At 30.1% G+C, this 20897-nt stretch overlaps 1 protein-coding gene across 3 annotated transcripts in view; it reads right to left on the bottom strand.

Annotated features, from left to right (window-relative positions):
• The window catches only part of LOC127709187 (transmembrane channel-like protein 7), a 45347-nt gene that overhangs the window by 19091 nt on the left and 5359 nt on the right, over positions 1-20897 (bottom strand). For 2 of the 3 annotated variants that reach the window (XM_052214584.1, XM_052214582.1), the window contains exons 2-9: positions 19435-19603; positions 17494-17829; positions 13385-13399; positions 10765-10816; positions 8318-8399; positions 7367-7629; positions 2682-2839; positions 435-579 (exon numbers count right to left, since the gene is read on the bottom strand). In XM_052214584.1, coding sequence (XP_052070544.1) covers positions 435-579; positions 2682-2839; positions 7367-7629; positions 8318-8399; positions 10765-10816; positions 13385-13399; positions 17494-17829; positions 19435-19556 — 1173 coding nt within the window. In that variant the 5' untranslated portion in view covers positions 19557-19603. The remainder of the gene's footprint in view (positions 1-434; positions 580-2681; positions 2840-7366; positions 7630-8317; positions 8400-10764; positions 10817-13384; positions 13400-17493; positions 17830-19434; positions 19604-20897) is intronic. The other variant, XM_052214583.1, reaches the window with a different exon arrangement.

The following is a 20897-nucleotide window of genomic DNA, read 5'->3' as shown; positions in this document are numbered from 1 at the left end:
AATGTAATTAATGTCAGTAGTTATACTGGTATCTGGTCTGGGTCATAAAAAACTCAAATGTTTCAGCTTTCTGTATGCTTAATCTTTTCTTACCACTCAATAATTAATTGATGGCTATCTAATGTCCAGCAGCAAACATTACATGCATATTGAGGAAATTAACATGTTAATATCATTTCCTGCTTTCTTCATGGTAGTTCACAAGGTAACAGATGTAGGGACAAAATTTACTACCAATAATGATACAAGTTATATTGGTAAAAAATAAATGGAAATTCAATAACATTCCTGAAAAAAATATAGTTTTTGAAGAAAATTTTCCTCTTGATGAATGTGCTTCAATTTTATTTTCATTAAACAAAATACCAACCAATATGTTAATTTAAAGTTATGAGAATTTTAAAAGTGTCCTAATGTGTTAACAAATTACTTACAGTTATTTCAAATTTAATGCCAACTGATTTAACTTTAGCATTTTTCTGATTATTAATACAATAATCCCAGGCTGCAAACACTTTATTTGTATATTTAGCCACTGATGATTCCAACCCTAGTGATACTTTAGCACTTTTAGATGCACTGAAAATAATAAAAAGGACAATGGTATTCAACTATTGGAGGAGGATTTAAATCAAAAGTGATGTTCAGTCTACTGTGGATTCATTTATTTTCATGGATGGAGGAAAAAATGTATTTTAGTGGACATTTGATTTCAAGGTTGTGCCAAAGTTTGCTTACAAGCCTATAGAAAATATATATTTTGGTGAAAATTTAAATTCAGGGTTTACCTATACCAGAAAAAGTTGGTACTCCACGAAAAATAATGAATCCATGGTATATCCACGGTAAATCAACGAGACAGTAATGGACAATCAACTCAAAATCATCTTAACTTTACCTTTGAAAATCTAACTTGATGGATGGACATTTAAAACTTATTGGATAATTGTACAACTCTAATCAGGAGAAGGGAAAGTTAATGCCATGTAAAAATAGACTCTGCTTTGTCGTAAACTGACATTAAGCTTGATTATAGCATGCTAGTCCATGACGTAATTAACAGCAGAAACATGTGCCCCTCCTCACTTCTTGCCCCATTGTATTTTACCTCTTTGTTTTTTTTTGTTAAAAATTGTTACTGTAAGGTTGGTAAATTGATCTACAAGGTCAGTTACCTGATTGAAAACTATAATAGATAGATACTTTAAATAAGAAAAAAATTTCAGCAGGATAAGATCTACAATATGTCAAGATGGCAGAAATTTTGAGTCAACTCGTTATAGGCCTTATTGCTCTTTAATGGTGATTTTTACCAAATTTTGTATTTTTTAATAAACTTTGGCAGATAAAGAAAAACTGTAACCAGCAAAAATTATCAGCAAGACATGATCTACAAATTGGTGAACATAGCTGAAATTGTCAGTCGATTCCTTATAAGAGTTATTGCCTTTAAATAATGATTTTTTACCCTTTTTTTATACTGGGAAAAAACTATAGTGGATAGAGAGAAATTGAAAACAGTAAAATGATCATCAGCAAGACATGATTAACAAACAAGAGATTTAAGTCATGCATAATATTCTAGGCTACGATGTTGGAGAGTGGAAACTGTTGAAGATGCACTTAGCCATAGGTGAGTGACAAAATCTAGTTTTGTTATTCTTATACTTTTTTTTGTTTGTTTTTTATTCTTATTGTGTATGAAAATATTTCAAAATCAGATAAACTACAGTTGACTCTCATTATCTCGAAGTCAGTCAGACCAAAGAAATATTTTGAGATACCCATAGTTCGACTCAAATACCGGAAGTTTGACAGACAAAGGGACACAACTCTTGCTCAATTTAGTAAGGCTAAAATAAATCCATATATATGGGTCGGGATTGATATTCTGGTCTGAGATTGATGTAGCTTTTTATTGTCCTTTATAATTATAATAAAATTATGTTGGTTTGTTTGTCCCTTTGTTGTTTCTTTTACCGGTAGTTTTCGGCCGAGAGAATATTTTTTTACATTGATTCAAAGGCAAGTCAAAAGAAAACAACACACATTTTAATAACACAAGTAAATAATTTCTCAGATTTTAGAAAATTTAGATTTCTTTTCACTTTCTTTTATTTTGATTACAAAAGACTAAAAGGCGTTGATGTTCAGTTTTGAGTTGCGCACTTTATGCAGGACCAATCTCATTAATGTATAATTACGGTTAATTAATTATAAAACTTTTTAAATAACTGTTCATAAGCTAATTAAAGTGATCAAGGAAAATCTTAGGTAAACATTCTTGGGAAAAGAATGTCATAAATCAAAACAGTTGTCAATGTCCAGAAATTTAATTACAGATGTGGTATCAGATAAACTGGTCAATCCATTTAAATCCCTGAGGTCATGTTTTGACATATGTGTATTACTTCGACAAAACGAATGCAATTTATATGCATTTGTTAACCCTGGGACCTTAACTTTGGTTTGACACAACCAAAATTTCAACTCATCTGATTTCGACTCATCAGGAGTCGAAATCCATATTTTTGTATGGAACGAAGTTCGGGACCACGGGAAAATTTCGACTCAACTGAAATTTATAGTCAACCGAGTTCGAGACACCGAGAGTTAACTGTATTTAATTTCATGTATGCTGCTTCATGTTCTTGCTAATTACCTTTATATAATATACTTACTTTTTGACAATTAGAATGAAACAGATAATAAAACTACAGCCGACGGCCAGTAAATAGGCTAATGACATGTTATATGTTATCTCTTTCTTTTCTACAACACTATAATATGTCTTGTTGTAATATACACCATAAAACAATATAGTTCTCTCCATCCAGCCCTGAAATAATAAAAAGATATAATGACTTGAAAATCACACTTCTAAAACTAACAATATCTTAAAAATCCAATTGAAAATTTAAAAGTGGATTAAAAATTCATGTAACGTAAAAAAGTTTATTTTCATTGAGTTTGAATTTGGCGATTTCCAACCTGTTCAGAATGTTAAAGTTAGGTCATTTTTGTTCCTGATTCTGAACATCTTTATTGAGTTTAATGTTAGGGGATATACTCACAATGTTATTTCAATTAAGAAATGAAAATTTACAGTCAATTACAGAATCATATTTAATGTTATGCAAATGAAGTGAAGGATACAACCAGATATGTTTGTTTACATATAAAATTTTAAAAGAAAGGTGTACATATGACTATGTGAATTGGATACTGTAAAGTCAAAAATTACTGCATGCATTTATCACACAATTGTTGAAAAATGCATAAAAATGTGAGATTAATTACTGCGGTTTCAGGAAATGTTGCATACAAATACAGCTATCTAAATTAAAAATGAAAGTTTCTATTTTTGCGATATCCAATCATGTCACAATTTTTGCAATAATAAAAACAGCGCAAACATTTATGAATTTACAGTACCAGATATTTTTACTGAGTTTTGGTAGCTTCTATGGGCCATTCAAATATCTCTGGAAACAAGATTCTCGGAACCTCTCGAAAATTTTTAAATCATTTATACAGGTAGTTTTCTATGTCTTTGATACGGTCCCTCTATTGATAGGCTACCACGTGACATTGTATATTTCAACAATCAAAGTTCATTTGTAGATCGGATGGTAAAAAAATAGACTAGGTTGTAGTAAAAACAAGCATTCTGATAGTATTGCATGGCAATACATAGACCCCTACCGGGTAAAAATTCATTATACTGGAACAAAATGCTAACTTGTTCTATAACTTGTCATGGTGTAAACAAAAAGTAAATATCATGTCAATATCTTCAAGCATGACTAAAAACAGTGTTGAAAACTGATTATATGAGTGAATTTTTCAAGTCCAAGGACCATAACTCTGCACAAAATTATGAGACCGAAACAAAAATTTGAACTTGATCTGTAACTTGTCATGATAAAACTATATACCAATTATCAATCAATATCTTATAAGCATGATGAAAAAAACATTAGATATGATTAATAGTTCTCTAGAATTAGATATGATGTAATACAGTGTATATCTATTTCAAATTATAATCAGATATAATTAATAGTTCCAAATATTTTTTTCTTTCATTTGTCACAAACTAATATAGATTTGTAACTTATCTATAAAATGTCAACAACTTTTATCTACACAATGTAATGTATTGAAATATATACATTAATACAAATAGATTATTATCTAATTAAAGGATTTCTCTTCATAATTTTTTTTGATATATATACATTGTAGCATTCAGAAAATTAGTTTATACTAAATAACAAACAAACCTGTCAAAAAATTCTTCAAATAATTTAACAAAGAATGTCTTTTAAAAAATGAGTTATCTCCCTTTGTACAGAAATATGGTTTAAGATAGTACTCCAACATTAGATATGGTCCAGAGTTATGGTCCATAACTCTGGACTAAATCATCAGACTGGAACAAAATTCGAACTTGATCTATAACTTGTCATGATAAAACTATATACCAAATATCAAATCAATCTCTTCAAGAAAGAAGAAAAAAAGTGTCGAAAGCTGATTTGCCGGACTGATGGATGGACAGACGGACAGATGGACAGACGGACAGACGAATAGATGGACAGAGTGCAAACCGAAAGTCCCCTTCGACTTCGTCGGTAGGGGACTAAAAATTATTTATATGTTAGAACCTATTTGCCTTTTGACAAAACATATGTGTTTTTAATAATTTTAATTATTAAATATCAAGAATAATGATAACGCAATTATATAATTCATACTTTGAGACGGTCCCGGTACAGGTTGTGTGTGTAGTATTTAATACAGCGTGCTGCTGTGGATTGTGATAATAAACCTGGGAATAGTTTATTAATATATAATGTCCCAGAATAAACTGATTATTTCTAAACGTTTATTTTGTATTTTAACCATAGCCTGGGAAAATGTCGAGAAGCATGCAGAAAATTAACAAAACAATATTTCTGTTATAAATATTTATCTAAGGTCAGAAACACAGTGGTCAGAAAGCTGAAAGATAATTAAACAAAAGGATTTTTCTGTTAAAAGTATTTAATTTTATTAATATAGACTACCAGACCAAGAGAATATTCAGTAAAATTATCAAGTTTAAACTAAGACTAAATTTATCCTTAATAGAATATAATTAAAAATGTTACATATAGGTGTATTATGTCCCACAGGTTTGAACAGTGAATACATTTATGAAAATTATATGCAACATATGAGAACCATTGAGCAGGGATGCGTATACATAAGTCAGTATCTAAATTTTAAATGGTAGTGAATGAAAAAAATACTTGCATGGTTTCAATTCACAAGGATTTTAAATCCTTGCATCTCACAAAAAAAAAAACGTAACCAATATTTTACAATAATCATTAAAAAATTTAATTACTACGTTAATTATTTTAAACAGTTTAGTATGGATTTATAAATCTCTGCTTATATTTTGTATAGCAATATATTCATATAGTGGAAAGTTATACTTTAAGAAGAGATTGATTTGATAAATAAAATGTCCATCAGTAAATACTTGATGTTTGTGTTTATTGATATTATGTTCTAAATTTTCGGAAACGATTCATTGACAGGAATGTATGTTAATTATTAAATTTAAATTCTTTTTTGTTTGTTTTCAATAGTTCAACCTTATAGCATCTAAATCTTTGCAATATGGTATTTTGAAAATTGTATTCATTGTGTTGACAAGCTATCCTAACGTCTTAGTTCATTTACATTATATATCATCCTGTTCACAAAACACACTATCGGCTTGCGTATCATTTTATATCTACATATCTTTTTATATAAATTGGTTCTTTTGTGAGTATGTTCAAGTAATCATAAAACTTCAGAAAATAAGATATTCTTCAAAACCAAGTTTGCCTGTAGAATATCTGGATTAATTTAAGTAACTTCAGGAAATCCTTAAAATCTGAGATGTTTTACAGTCAAGGGTCTAACTTAAATAATTATTTTAGAAAAATAACATACATTTGTTATTGAGGGCTAAAAAATCAAAAATCTGTGATAACATATGTATGTTACATGTTTTAAAGGGGCATTATACATCCTTTATTTTGTTAAATTGTGTACTAGTTCTATTGATATTATAATTGTCTTTATGTATATTAAACTTTAGAAAGATATAACAGCCCATAGTTTGCCAATCATGCATAACACACCCATGTTATTACAGAAAACATATGCCTGTAATAACTAAAGGGTGTTATTACAGCTTCTCTACATCTCTTCAAAGTCTTTTCTCCTACATATATCACAATGTATTCTAATTTATTGTAATAAATAATGATAAGAGCATGTAATGAGGTTCTGCACAAGCTTCCTAGTCATTCCCAAGTGTCTCATGTATTAAGTTAAATGCCTGTAGTAACATAGCCTTGTTATTACAGCTTAGTTATCACTTAAAAGCCTTGTCTCATTGATTTACCATGGTTGATCAAAAATGTATTAATTGAATTGGAAAATTAGTTTTCAAGGTTATGTATTAAGTTACTGCGCAAGTTTCAAGAATTCCCAAGTGCCCACTGGAAATAAAAAAATTTATGGTACATTTAACTGATAACAAACATATGTTACTACAGATTAAGAGAAAGTATCCTAATAACACATGTATGTTATTTTTCTCTAATAACTTATTCAAGTTACACCCTTGACTGTTTTATGAGACCAAAATAATTGTCAGTATATAAGAGGTCCCAAATGAAGCTGGTGTGTTACTCTCAAAAAAATATATATGTAAGCTTCTTATAAATTGCATGCCACAGGGTTTGGCTTCACATGGAAATTGGACTCTTAATTTATCTATACAACATCTACCATAAGTACAGACAGCTTCAATAACGAGTTCAGTATAAGAACAATTGAAGGCATCCAAGAAACAAAATATGAATATATGATAGATAAAATAAATGCATCCAGATTATAAAGCAAACTGAGTGCTTAAATTTATATTGCGATTGATTTGTGCATTTTGCATTAAACATCCGGTTTGCAGAAACTGGGATTTGCAATAGGACTATGAAAAAATGATGCACACTCCCAAGTAATAAATAAAATAGTCAAGCCTTAAAATGTAAATTTAAATAGTAGCTGTATATATACACTTTTCTATTCACAACTATCCAACATTGCTTTCAAATGACTTGTGCAAGAATCTACACACAATTACATAGTGTTTTAACATCATCATTATCTTATTCTATTCACTAGTCAATTATTTCAAATCAAAAGCAAACAAAAATTCAGCAACAATTCTATGGTGACCAGTCAGAGGTCTCGGGTTCACGTATTGCTTTTCTTTTTTTTTAAAGAAAGAACTTGTTATTTTCTTTCAGATACTTACAGTCCCTTGAAGAAAATCAATAGCCATTTCTCCTGCTGACTCCTGACTGGTGAAATTATCCATGTAATTTATATATTCTGCCGTACAGTCAATAGAATCCTGGCTATTGTTAACAGATCTTACAGAGTCTTCATAAGATGAGGGTCCTAATACTAGAAATGGTATGGTTATCACACAAAATGTTATTAACATTGTATATAGATTTAACCTCAGCAGCCATTTAAGAAATTTGAAATATGTCATCACTGCAGTTCCATATTCACCTGGAAAAAATATGGAAATGAGAATTTACATCATTTAGGCAGCAACCTAACATAAAATTCACATACAAAAAACAAAGAAATAAGATAGTTCTGTTCACAATACAACTGTTTCATATCTGCCCAAAAAAATATAGAAAGGTGAATCAAACATCATTGAGACAGCAAACCACCACAAAAAAAAACAACAAAAAAACCCACAAGTGGAGAAACATATCAGAAATATTGTCAAATATTGTATTAAACTAAAACATACTTTGTTTTAAGCTTTCATTCAATGAAACCTGCCTTCTCTGATATCTTCAGACTCACTTACAGACTAAAGGTTAAATGAGTGATAAGTTGAGTTAACACATAAATGAAGTCTGTAAAAAAAAACCTATATCATCTATAATTCCAATTAAATGTACTAAAACTATGCTCAGATAAAAATTTAATCAACATTTACAGATCTATTTCACCAGAGAAGGAATTTATACTATTGGCATAATGAAACAGATTTACACATGTATAAGTTTTTCGTTTGCCATGACTATATAACTACAATGAATTTATAACAATTGTATAACAGTTTTGATTTGCTCTTGGCCTAAAACATAAAAGTCTACAATTTTCTATGCACTGCTAGCATTCCCTCTAATTGTCTTTCTCAAATCACATAATGTTTATGACATATTTTATAATTATTTACCTTCAATTTTTTTAAAAGTACTGTACCATAGTGAGATTGTGTGTGAAAATTCATTGTAAGATCTCTTCACATTTTTCCATGTCTGTAATTTATTAAAAAAAAACAGTTCATTTATTAGATAAACACACACAGGGTGGCAAGAAAAAATAATTTCTTATACAGTAGATGGAATTCATCATTTTTGTGGGATAACAATTTTCGTGGATTTTGTGGGTGAACCATGTATTTCAATGTTCATCAAAGTAGAATTTTTATAGACTTTGGCACATCCACGAAAATCTAATATCCATGAAAATACAATTTTTGCTCAATCCATGAAAATTGATATCCTCGAAAATCAATAAAATCCACAGTACACATATTTTTCAACCAATATATATGACAATGACATGGAAGCCCAGTATTCTGCTAATGAAATCTGCTGATTTTTCACATGCTAACAGTGCTGAAACCATAATAATATCTGCTGATTTTTCACATGCTAACAGTGCTGAAACCATAATAATATCTGCTGATTTTACACATGCTAACAGTGCTGAAACCATAATAATATCTGCTGATTTTTCACATGCTAACAGTGCTGAAACCATAATAATATCTGCTGATTTTTCACATGCTAACAGTGCTGAAACCATAATAATATCTGCTGATTTTTCACATGCTAACAGTGCTGAAACCATAATAATATCTGCTGATTTTTCACATGCTAACAGTGCTGAAACCATAATAATATCTGCTGATTTTACACATGCTAACAGTGCTGAAACCATAATAATATCTGCTGATTTTTCACATGCTAACAGTGCTGAAACCATAATAATATCTGCTGATTTTTCACATGCTAACAGTGCTGAAACCATAATAATATCTGCTGATTTTTCACATGCTAACAGTGCTGAAACCATAATAATATCTGCTGATTTTTCACATGCTAACAGTGCTGAAACCATAATAATATCTGCTGATTTTTCACATGCTAACAGTGCTGAAACCATAATAATATCTGCTGATTTTTCACATGCTAACAGTGCTGAAACCATAATAATATCTGCTGATTTTTCACATGCTAACAGTGCTGAAACCATAATAATATCTGCTGATTTTTCACATGCTAACAGTGCTGAAACCATAATAATATCTGCTGATTTTTCACATGCTAACAGTGCTGAAACCATAATAATATCTGCTGATTTTACACATGCTAACAGTGTGAAACCATAATAATATCTGCTGATTTTTCACATGCTAACAGTGCTGAAACCATAATAATATCTGCTGATTTTACACATGCTAACAGTGTGAAACCATAATAATATCTGCTGATTTTACACATGCTAACAGTGTGAAACCATAATAATATCTGCTGATTTTACACATGCTAACAGTGTGAAACCATAATAATATCTGCTGATTTTACACATGCTAACAGTGCTGAAACCATAATAATATCTGCTGATTTTTCACATGCTAACAGTGTGAAACCATAATAATATCTGCTGATTTTTCACATGCTAACAGTGCTGAAACCATAATAATATCTGCTGATTTTTCACATGCTAACAGTGTGAAACCATAATAATATCTGCTGATTTTTCACATGCTAACAGTGCTGAAACCATAATAATATCTGCTGATTTTTCACATGCTAACAGTGTGAAAGCACAAACTAAAGGGGACATCCAATACCAATAGGTCTTAGTAGTTCATCAACAGTGATCACTAGACTGTAAACTGTTTGAACCCAGCTTATGGAGAGGCACTTCAGCTTCCTCCACCAATAAAAACTAGCTACCATAATATAGCCATTGTCACTGAAGTAGCTTTAAACAACAAACTCAATGATTATTTTTCAATTTTTTATATCATAAACTACAATAATATTTTTTTTATTTTCTTGAATCACATGATGAAACCAACTACAATTACAGTTCCCTGTATGGATTGTATTCTAGACTTTTGAAAGGGGTAAATGTAAATGAGACACCACTCCAAAAGTACAATAAAACCAACTTTGGTAGTCTTGACATATTGTATACAAACTTGTCTATTGTTTAAGACTGTATGTTGATATCTAAATGTCTATTGTTTAAGACTGTATGTTGATATCTAAATGTCTTTGGTTAAAGACTGTATGTTGATATCTAAATGTCTATTGTTTAAGACTGTATGTTGATATCTAAATGTCTATTGTTTAAGACTGTATGTTGATATCTAAATGTCTATTGTTTAAGACTGTATGTTAATATCTAAATGTCTTTGGTTTTATTTTGTGTCATTTGGTTGCTCTCTCATTGAAACATACCCGATATTTCCTATTAGTCAAATTTATGCATAATCCTTTACAGAATATCAAATATATCTAAATGGATATTGCAATTTTCGCAATAATGAAAAAATTTAAAACATTTTTGAATTTATAGTATCCATTATTATAAATATTTACATACCTTAGATCCATTGCCATGTCTTAATTTGTTCATTTTCCTCATTGTTGAATCTCTGAAAACAAAAAAAAATATAAAAATATCTGCATCAACTTTTTACTTATATTTTATATATTATATCTTTGTATATATATAATTTATCTAAAATTTAGCCCAACAATGTTAGATCGTCAAATTTGTGTAACTAGCAAATATACATATATATTACAACATATTCTTCTGTCTGAAATAGTATGATGGATTCTCACTTTCAAATAACCACCACTGGACATAAAGCAACCAACAATCAATCAATCAAATAACCATTCTAATGGTATCAAGGTTATTCATACATGCCAAATGATCCTGATAATGTTTCAAAATTATTGAGAAAATTCACATAATTTGTCATACTCTAGAAGAGAAAGGCATAGCAAATGTAATAGTATATTCCTATCAAACTGCTTGTGAGCCCTGAATGGTGAAGATTACATTCATTTTACAGTGGGAATTAAAAATTTAAGCATTTTAATCAATAACAAAAAATGACCTTACATAAAAATGTTAACTAATGTTTTAATGAGACTTTTCAATTATGGTTATTCAAATTCATTTAAGGTAAATTAACTCTATACTGCCATCTTGGATTGTAAAATAGCAGTACACAATTGGCATGATCAGTCTAGTTCTATGCTTAAATCTGCAAGTTTTGCGACAGATTGGAAATTAATCTGTTAGACTGTAAGAAAAATAAGTGCTTTAGTGAATTTTTAGACTGTTTTAAAATATAACATATATTTTATTGGTTTTCTTTAAGTGTTTTTTCATGAATAATCCATGCAAAATTGCCCAACTTGTAGCTTGAAAATAGACTGGAGACCCATACTTTTTATTTCATTTTTGAAAAAAGCATGATAAAATATATCTTTTGGCAAAAAAGTATAAGAAAATTCTATCTGAGGAAATACAAAGTGATGATCCACCTTAAATATTCCGAAACTCACATTTGGAATTTAATGTAACATATCATCTCATATTTTTGATAATGTCACTCAATTCTGTTGAATATAACACGTATTTTAAGCTGTTATTTTTTAGGTAGACTTGTATGTTAAAAAGAATTGAATCACAGAAATGGCTTATCTAAATACGAGATTATGAAAGATATGCTGAAAGTCAGAGAGGTCAAGGTCATACAACACACTGAAACCAGGGAAAATTGCAATTATTTAAAAGACAACATATCTATTAGTTCTAACACAACACTTAAAACAATTAAACATGAATATAAGGATGATTATACAGACCAGATATTTAAGATACATATGAAAACTTTAATAAACAAGTATTTCATAGGGTACTTAAAATAAATGGGTTTATTTTTTATCCCTTTTATTCATCAAAATAGGCATTAACTAACTATATTTCTTATGCATCTCAAATCGACAGGCATGGAAACCCAAAAAAGTTTGTGTTTCTGTAGCCACTTGTATTTCAGTACGGTAAATTGGTATTCTAAAAATGTGTAGGATGCTTATTTCAACTTGATCCTAATGTAAAAACATGAACCATGAATACAAGGTTTATATCAAAACTTACAATTACAATTCTATAGATATTGAGAAAAATACATTGTAGTTAAAATGGTATCAATATAAACTGGAAACTGATACAACAACCATAAAAAAAAACGTAACTCTACCAGATGGGCGTAAAGAATACAAATAATCTACACCAAAATAAAAATGATTACCAATATTACCAGTTTACTTTGATCTATTTATTATGCATGAGTGATTCATATCAATAATCGTATATATTAATTTAGGTATTGAAAGTCTGTGAACTGAAACTACTACTTTACTTGATGCCATATTGTTTTTTTTTCATATTTTACTTTTTATCTTTATCCTTTACTTACAATTTTCATATGATACATATTTTTTCCAGTAATATTGAAAAAGTATAAATATATATTATGCTTCATGAACATGGCCACAAATTTGGAGAGAAAAAAAGAGTTAAGAATGTTTGTTTGCATGAAAATGTTTATATCAAAGACACTTTGTACTTTGTTGTTAAAAAACACATTTGCACTATAATATGTTATTCATAATTGAATATGTTTACTATTTCAAATGGATTTATCCACCCTATTTTCCAGCAAGATGCATCTGAAACAAAAAATTCTATATAGCACTTAAAACTATTGGAATCAAATAGATGATGACTCATCACTCTGTATATATAAGGAACATATTTTGAGAAACAAAAATGCAAGAAAAATCATAATGAAGCATGTTCCATGCAAATTCATGCAAATAAGCTCATTAAGCAGGAACCTAAATAATCTACGTTCATACTGTTATACAGCAACTTACTACACAACAGGTTTCACATGTACATAATAGTTAAAACATTCAGACTGTTCTTTACTGAACTATTTTAAGGGAAATTAAAAATTGGTTTTGAAATGTTTTAGATTTGGTGCCTCAAATTTAGATTCAAACTTGAAGAAAGAACTGTAGCACAATGAAATGAAATTCATGCCCAATGAATTTGATTCATTTTGTAAAACCTGTAATGTAGCTATGATCAAAGCATGTCTATAATTAATTTGTTAATTCATTATCACAATACTCACTCGCTATGATCCTGCCTGTTAATACATAGGGCATTCATATACAAACATGCAATATACAATTCAAGCTATACAACATTACAAACCAATGCTACTCATCTGCTCCCAAAGTTTGCCTAATACAACAAAAATTCAACTCCCATGCAATTATCCATGCATTTTGTAAAATTTTTTTTCCAAGGACTGTGCTAAGAATCTGATAACTAACTTGCAGTGATAATTATCTGCAAGTGATATTTTTAACATACTGTTATACAAACAGCAACTTACTACACAACAGGTTTCTCATGTACTTCAGTTAACATTCAGACTGTTAGGGGAAATCATATACAAACATGCAATATACAATCAAAGCTATACTAATTCACAAACCATTGTGACAGATCTGCTCACAAAGTTTTTCCTCAGACAATAACTAATCACTCATGCAATTATCCATGCATATTGTAAAACATTTTTTTTCAGGACTGTCCTAAGAATCCTATAACTCACTTAGTGCTAATATTTTTGTTGTTTTTTACATCGCGATGACCTTGAGGTCATTATCGATGTATTGCTATCGCCTAGATTTCCATTATGTAAATTAGTTTTGGGTTTGTAACCGATCTATAAACATGATAAATATGCGCACATAAACGAGTGCAAAATAACATTCCTTGTCATTTGATATAAATACATCTCTTCAATGAATACTGATAAAAATATTTTTGTTTACAACATAAATTAATAATGTGAAAATGTTTTGTAGTTAGATATATATATATAAGTAAAAAATCATTGATAATATCAATGCACACGTACCGAAAAATTGTGTTAAAGCATGCGGAAGAATATCTCAAAGAACGTTTTGCGACAGGACCGGTAACTCTGTAATTGTTTTTGCGGGAAAATATGAATGCCTACTCGTATCCAATCTTAGAAAAATCGAATTTTTACAGAAAAGTGTCCACCATGCACTTGCATTGCACTATTATTAGAACAGTAGAATAGAATGATATACAAACGGATGCAAATCATATATATATGTAACTGTTATTTTAATATAATATATAACAACAAATCAGTGTATACTGATTTGTATCACTACAATATAATAGTTATTACGGTGAAGTTGAATTTCCTGTCATTTATTCATCATACTCGCACGCACTTGTCTAGAAAAAAATATATCTCTGTACATTAACCTCAGTTTCAGGTAAAGAGATATGTTGTTTTTTTTCTGAGACAAGTGCTTTTGACCATCCTCAAGAACTTGTGGTCATCCGATGTTCAGTACTTCAGTACTTTGATTTAAATTTAAGGTTGACAGAAATGTTCATCAAACAAATATTTCTTCTGTTTGAACTAAATATGTCTGTACATTACAATGCCCCTGGTTATAAGAAACTTTGTTCTTATTATTTTGCAATACAGCAAAGGGGAATATAAATTTACAAACATAAAAAATAAGATAAATAGATCTTAGAATATGACAATAACTATAAAGTATAGATAATTATTTATTGGATTACTAATTTCTTCCTCTTAAAACTACAAGGAAACAGTGATTTGTCAAAACTATACAATATTTCCTATTGCTGAAGTTATCCAACATTTCCTTAATTTTCCCATATTTCAGATAATACAAATAATCAATAAACAGGTAATGTACAATTTATTAAGATATAAATGAAGTTATGACACTATGGTTTACTGCGGATTCATCTTTTTTTGTGGATTAAGGAAAAATTGCATTTTGTGGATATTTGATTTCATGGTATTGCCAAAGTCTGAATATAAACATATAGAAATTTGTACCTTGTTGAACATTTAAAAAAAATTCAGCCAATGAACATTCTTATGAAAATGTCACTTTATATAAGGGACGGAATTATTTCTTAATGATAAAGAAAAAAAAAACACCTTTCCTGATACAAAATAAACAAACTTTTTATTTGTTTGTCATTATATAATAAATAATACAGTAATATCTTTAATAAAATGCTCCGCTGGGCGCAGCTTGATACAACCGCAGAGGTCGAACCCTGAACAGTTGGGGCAAGTATGGACACAACATTCAAGCTTGATACAGCACTGAATTTGGATTGTGATTAAATATTTGACACAGCATAGGTTTCTGACACAGAATGAATGTGGTCTAAGAACTTAAAAAAATTTAATTTACCTATTCAAACCATATCATTATTATTTGCTTTTATATATAAATCAAAAATAACCAATTTAAAAAGGAAAATTTTAAAGAAAAAAAAGGAAAAAAAAATCCCTCCCCCAAATTTTTTGAACCCCTTATGATTCATCACCCCAAAACTCAATCCCAACCTTCCCTTTGTGGTATGGTACCTTGCAGTATAATTTCAGAGAGATCCATACACTTGAACACAAGTTATTGTCTGGAAACTAGAAAAATGCTTGTTTTTAGCCCCTTTGAGGCCCCAAATTCCTAAACGTTAAAGGCAATTACCCCCAAACTCAAACCCAGCTTTCCCTTTGTGATATGGAACCTTGTAGTACAATTTCATAAAAATCCGTACACTTACACACAAGTTATTGTCCTGAAACTAGAGAAATGTTTGTTTTTTGCCCCTTTTTGGCCCCTAATTCCTAAAATTTTGAGGAATTACCCCCAAAATCAATCCCAGCCTTCCCTTCGTGGTATGGTAGGTTGCTGTACAATTTCAGAGAGATCAATACACTTGAACACAAGTTATTGTCTGGAAACTAGAAGAATGCTTATTTTTGGTCCCTTTTTGGCCCCTTATTTCTAAACGTTTTGGGCAATTACACCCAAACTCAATTCCAGCTTTCCCTTTGTGATATGGAACCTGATATGGAACCTTGTAGTACAATTTCAGAAAGATCCATACACTTACACACAAGTTATTATCATGAAACTAGAAAAATGCTTGTTTTTTGCCCCTTTTTTGGCTACTTATTCCTAAAATTTTGAGACAATTACTCCCAAAATCAATCCCAGCATTCCCTTTGAGATATGGAAACTTGTGATATAATGTCAGAGAGATCCATACACTAACACACAAGTTATGTCTGGAAGTTACAAAAATGCTTATTTTTGGCCCCTAATTCCTTAACTGTTGGTATCATAACCCCCAAAATCAATCCCAACCTTCCTTTTGTGGTATTGAACCTTATGGTAAAATTTCATAGAGATCCATTCGCTTAAACTAAAGTTAGAATGGGAAAACTAATGTGTCTTCGGACGACGACGCCAACGTCATACCAATATACGACCGCAAATTTTTTTTGCGGTTGAAATTTTTTTGCGGTCGTATAAAAATGAATAAAAAAAAAAATGAATAAAGCAGTTTTGTTGTATAAAACTGACATTACACATATTCCTTTAAAATAAAATGAGCTGCACTGCAATCTCAACATCATACCATTGGTACTTTTTCAAGTACCCTTTTAATACTTCTTATGCACAGCTTTAAGAATCACTTACTGTACACTTTTAAAAAGTCAGAAGAATTTAAGTGTGGGAAAGTTCATCTTAAGTATAAAAATCTCTAATTCCTCTTAAAATGGTGAATCTCCTAGGTGCACTGAGGTTAAAACTCAGGCTAAGTTTCATAGTGTCTTTTGTAAATTATTATCAAGAGATCTATACTAGAGGACTGGAGGATCAAATGCATTAGTCAATTATATCAATATAAATTTATAATACAGTACATTGTACAATGTGACAAATGTCATAGCATGCAATGCTTTGTGATATGAAAGCCTTCTATCACACCTCAAACATATCATTGTATATGTTGCAAATATTATACAGGTGCATGCTGAAAGATGCAAAAGCATTCTATCAACTCAAATGTGACATTTTTTATTCTATAGAATTTAATCAGAATTGTAGAGAATCAGGATTTGTTAATCAGTATGTAGATAAATAACAAATATTTGTAACATTGAATAGTGCATTGTAAATAAGAATTTAAAGTTGAAAACTTAAATTCCGACAAAAAGAATGTTTTTACTTTCATTTATAACCAAAATTATGATTGGTCAAATAAATTTTCCAAACATCAATGTGATCAGAATATATATTGCAATATGCAGCCTTATATCCAAATGACATGTATAACTAAAATATTTACCTCATCAGGGTGGCCAAATTTCTGGCAGTGACACCATCATTGTTTTTCATTTCAGAATATCTTTCACCAAGAGTCTTTGTAGTTTTTAATGAATCTTTCTGTGTAGCATTTCTCTCCAATTTTCTTTCCTTTAAAGTCTTGGATCTTTCACGTCTTTTGGATTTAGTTCGTTGGAAATAAGAGTCATCATCACCATCTAGTTGATCGAGTTGATCTAACTTATCAAATATCTGCTCCAACTTGACAGACTTTTTACGATTACGGACAACCAAAGTATGAGGTTGACTAAAACTTCCATCAGGGACATGATCATAACTCATAATTGAAGTATTATGTCTGTAAACACACAATGAAAAATTAAAACTATATCTATATTATACACGCTGTATTGTCTCCCCTGCTTTACTTATCTTGATTGATTTTATGTTGAGTCTTTAATGTGAAGGTTTTACTATGAACTCACATAAACCTAACATTATCAATGATCCATGTAAAAAAGGTCAAGGTCAGATGGACCCTGCATGAGGGACATGTGAACCTAACAATCATACCATACACCAAATACAGATAACCAATTGCTTATAGTATCTGAGAAAAAGACTTTATTACCAAAACTTAATGTTGACACATTAACCACAAAACAAAATTAAGGTCAGATGAACCCTTCCAGAGACATTTACACCATGCATTCATTCCATACACTAAATATAGTTGACATATTTCATTTAGTATCTGAGAAACAGACCATGAAAACTTAACACTGACCAATGAACCATGAAAATGAGGTCAAGGTCAGATGAATTCTACCAGATAGATATGTACACCTTTAAGTTATTCCATATTTGACCTATTGCTCATAGTATCTGAAATATGAACTTGACCACAAAACTCTACCTTTATTACTGATCAATGAAATGAGGTTGAGGTCCGGTGAACCCTATTTGATGGACATGTCAATTTTATAAGGATCACATTTACCTAATATAGTTATCCTATTACTCATAATAAGTGGGAAATACACATGACAAAAAAAATATACAGATTTTTTAAGCAGTAGCTGAATCCTGAAATGAGGTCAAAAACATGGTACACATGACAAATGGAAACTAATCTACCCTCTGAAATATAAAGCTTTATACTAATAGTTTATGCTGTCCACAAATAAGAATCTGTAGGTCTCGAATTCTGCAACTTTCATTGCAGAAGAGACAATAAAACAAGTTAATAGGCAGTTACATAAATCAGGCAGTTAGTTTTTATTTTAGAATTGTTTCACGTTTTGTCAGGTCAGGGCTTTTTATAGCTGACTATACAGTAAAGTGGATTCATCATTATTCTTTGGATACCAATTTTCTTGGATATTGTTGACAAAGGTGAACCATGAATTAAAATATTTAATGAAGGAAAAATTTTCCATAGGCTTTTATGCAGACTTTTGCATAACAATGAAATCAAATATTCATGAAAAAACAATTTTTCTACAATCCACAAAAATTAGTAACCACAAAAATATATTAATCCACCTGTGACCAATAGTTGCCTATATCAACATTATTTGAACTCTGGTCGATTGTTGTCTCATTGGCAATCATACCACATCTCCAAATTTTTAAATAATATTCAGAGATTCTGAAATTCTCTACATTTGAACATTAAAGAAAAGGAGAGGTTGAACATATTCTTCATATCCAGGTATAAAGGTAAAGTAAAAGTCTGGTTAAAATGAGAATTATAATACATATGTAAACCTTGTTCACTACAAACTGTCAACCTTCATAAAACTTTTAACTGTGCATTATCTCCCTTTGGTATGTTCATATAAAGGGAAAAATTATCGATATCTAATTAATGTCTAAATTGCATGCTAAATAATCTCTTTGAAATAATTCAGTACAAATATATATCATAAATGATTTGCTAATGTCATGAAAATTTAAATACCTTGGATAATCCTCCATAGGAACAACTTGGCTACCACTGTCACCCCTTCTGTGGTGTCCATTATTGTAATCTCCAAAGTTTGGTTCTTGGTTATACCCATATCCTGAATCACGTGGTTCCATAGTGCCAGGTTGATGTTCTTCTTCTAGGATTTGGAAAGGTTCATTTTCTATAAAAAAAAAAAACAAATATTTTAGGTGACAAAAAAAATTCTACATTTACCATTGATCAAAAAGTATCTTTTTGTATGGCCAAACCCCTTGATATGTATGGTTTTAAACTGGCATTATGACCAATAGTTTTTTTTTTAAGCTAAGAAAATTTAGATCATATATTCTTATGCTTCAAACATGTAAAAAGAATGACATTTTTAGACACTTTCTAAGGATGATCTATCAAATTTGGACCAAAGCAGTTCGGTAACATGTTATAGAGGTATTTCCCTTTTTTTTTAGTGGTATGTTGTTGTAACACATAAACTGAAAGTTAGAGAGACTTGGATGTTTTTCATACGAGGTCCTCAGTCCTTAAGCAGGGAATTGAGCACAAGGTCAATGGTCGAAGCTATGTTATAAATTTTGAACTTTTTTTTGTTAATGTTACACTCATATTAAAGACCTGAGGTCTTTGGATTTGAGATCCCTGACCTTTGACCTTGAAATTTTGTGTAACTTTGTTCTGGTACATGATAAAGCCAAAATGTCTTTGTATTAGCTGGACAATATGTGACCTTGAAAAGGATCAAATAAAAAGTGACATTTTGAAAACTGGAAGTAGTCATTTTTGCACTAATTTCATGTAAAAGTTCCAAGAAACCATATGTATCAGTTCCATGGTTGACAGTCAGAGTCATCGTCAACAATTCTCCAAAAAACTTTAAAAGAGAAGACTAAATGTAGAGTCTCCTTCTGTTGTAACATAGTTACAATATTTCTCCACCTAAAAAAGATTGTCAACTACAACAGAAAAGTGCCACCAATGGCAGAAAGAACCTTTAAAATTTGTTTAGTCCAACAGCAATCCTAAATTGGTTCGTGGAGTCATCTGTTGCTTTAGACATACATGCGCATGCAACTGTTTTATTCATTCTTTTAATTGGTTTATTTATTTTTTGACACATACTATTCCTTTTAGCAATACCATACAATGTACATACCATAGGGACTAGTGTCTAAAGGTCAGATATATATCTAGCCCTTTATTCCTTTGTGAATGTGTAGATAGTAAAAGTACATGTTTTTTAAAGAAATACATTTAGATGATAACAATTTTTTTTTATCTGATATCCCAAATGAGGAATACAAAATGACAGATGCTTGAATTGTATACAATTATGTGGGCATGTCAGCATATATTTGTGTGCATATTCCACTGGAAACTTTGTTATAAACAATGTCATAATATATGTTCCTGTTGGAACAAATATTCTATACCATTTATTCCGTTAGGAACATATCCTGTAA

This window comes from Mytilus californianus, unplaced genomic scaffold (genome assembly GCF_021869535.1).
Source record: "Mytilus californianus isolate M0D057914Y unplaced genomic scaffold, xbMytCali1.0.p SCAF_7, whole genome shotgun sequence".
Taxonomy (NCBI): domain Eukaryota; kingdom Metazoa; phylum Mollusca; class Bivalvia; order Mytilida; family Mytilidae; genus Mytilus; species Mytilus californianus.
The sequence above is the reverse complement of the archived record's forward strand: the minus strand, read 5'-3'. Positions and strand labels throughout refer to the sequence as shown.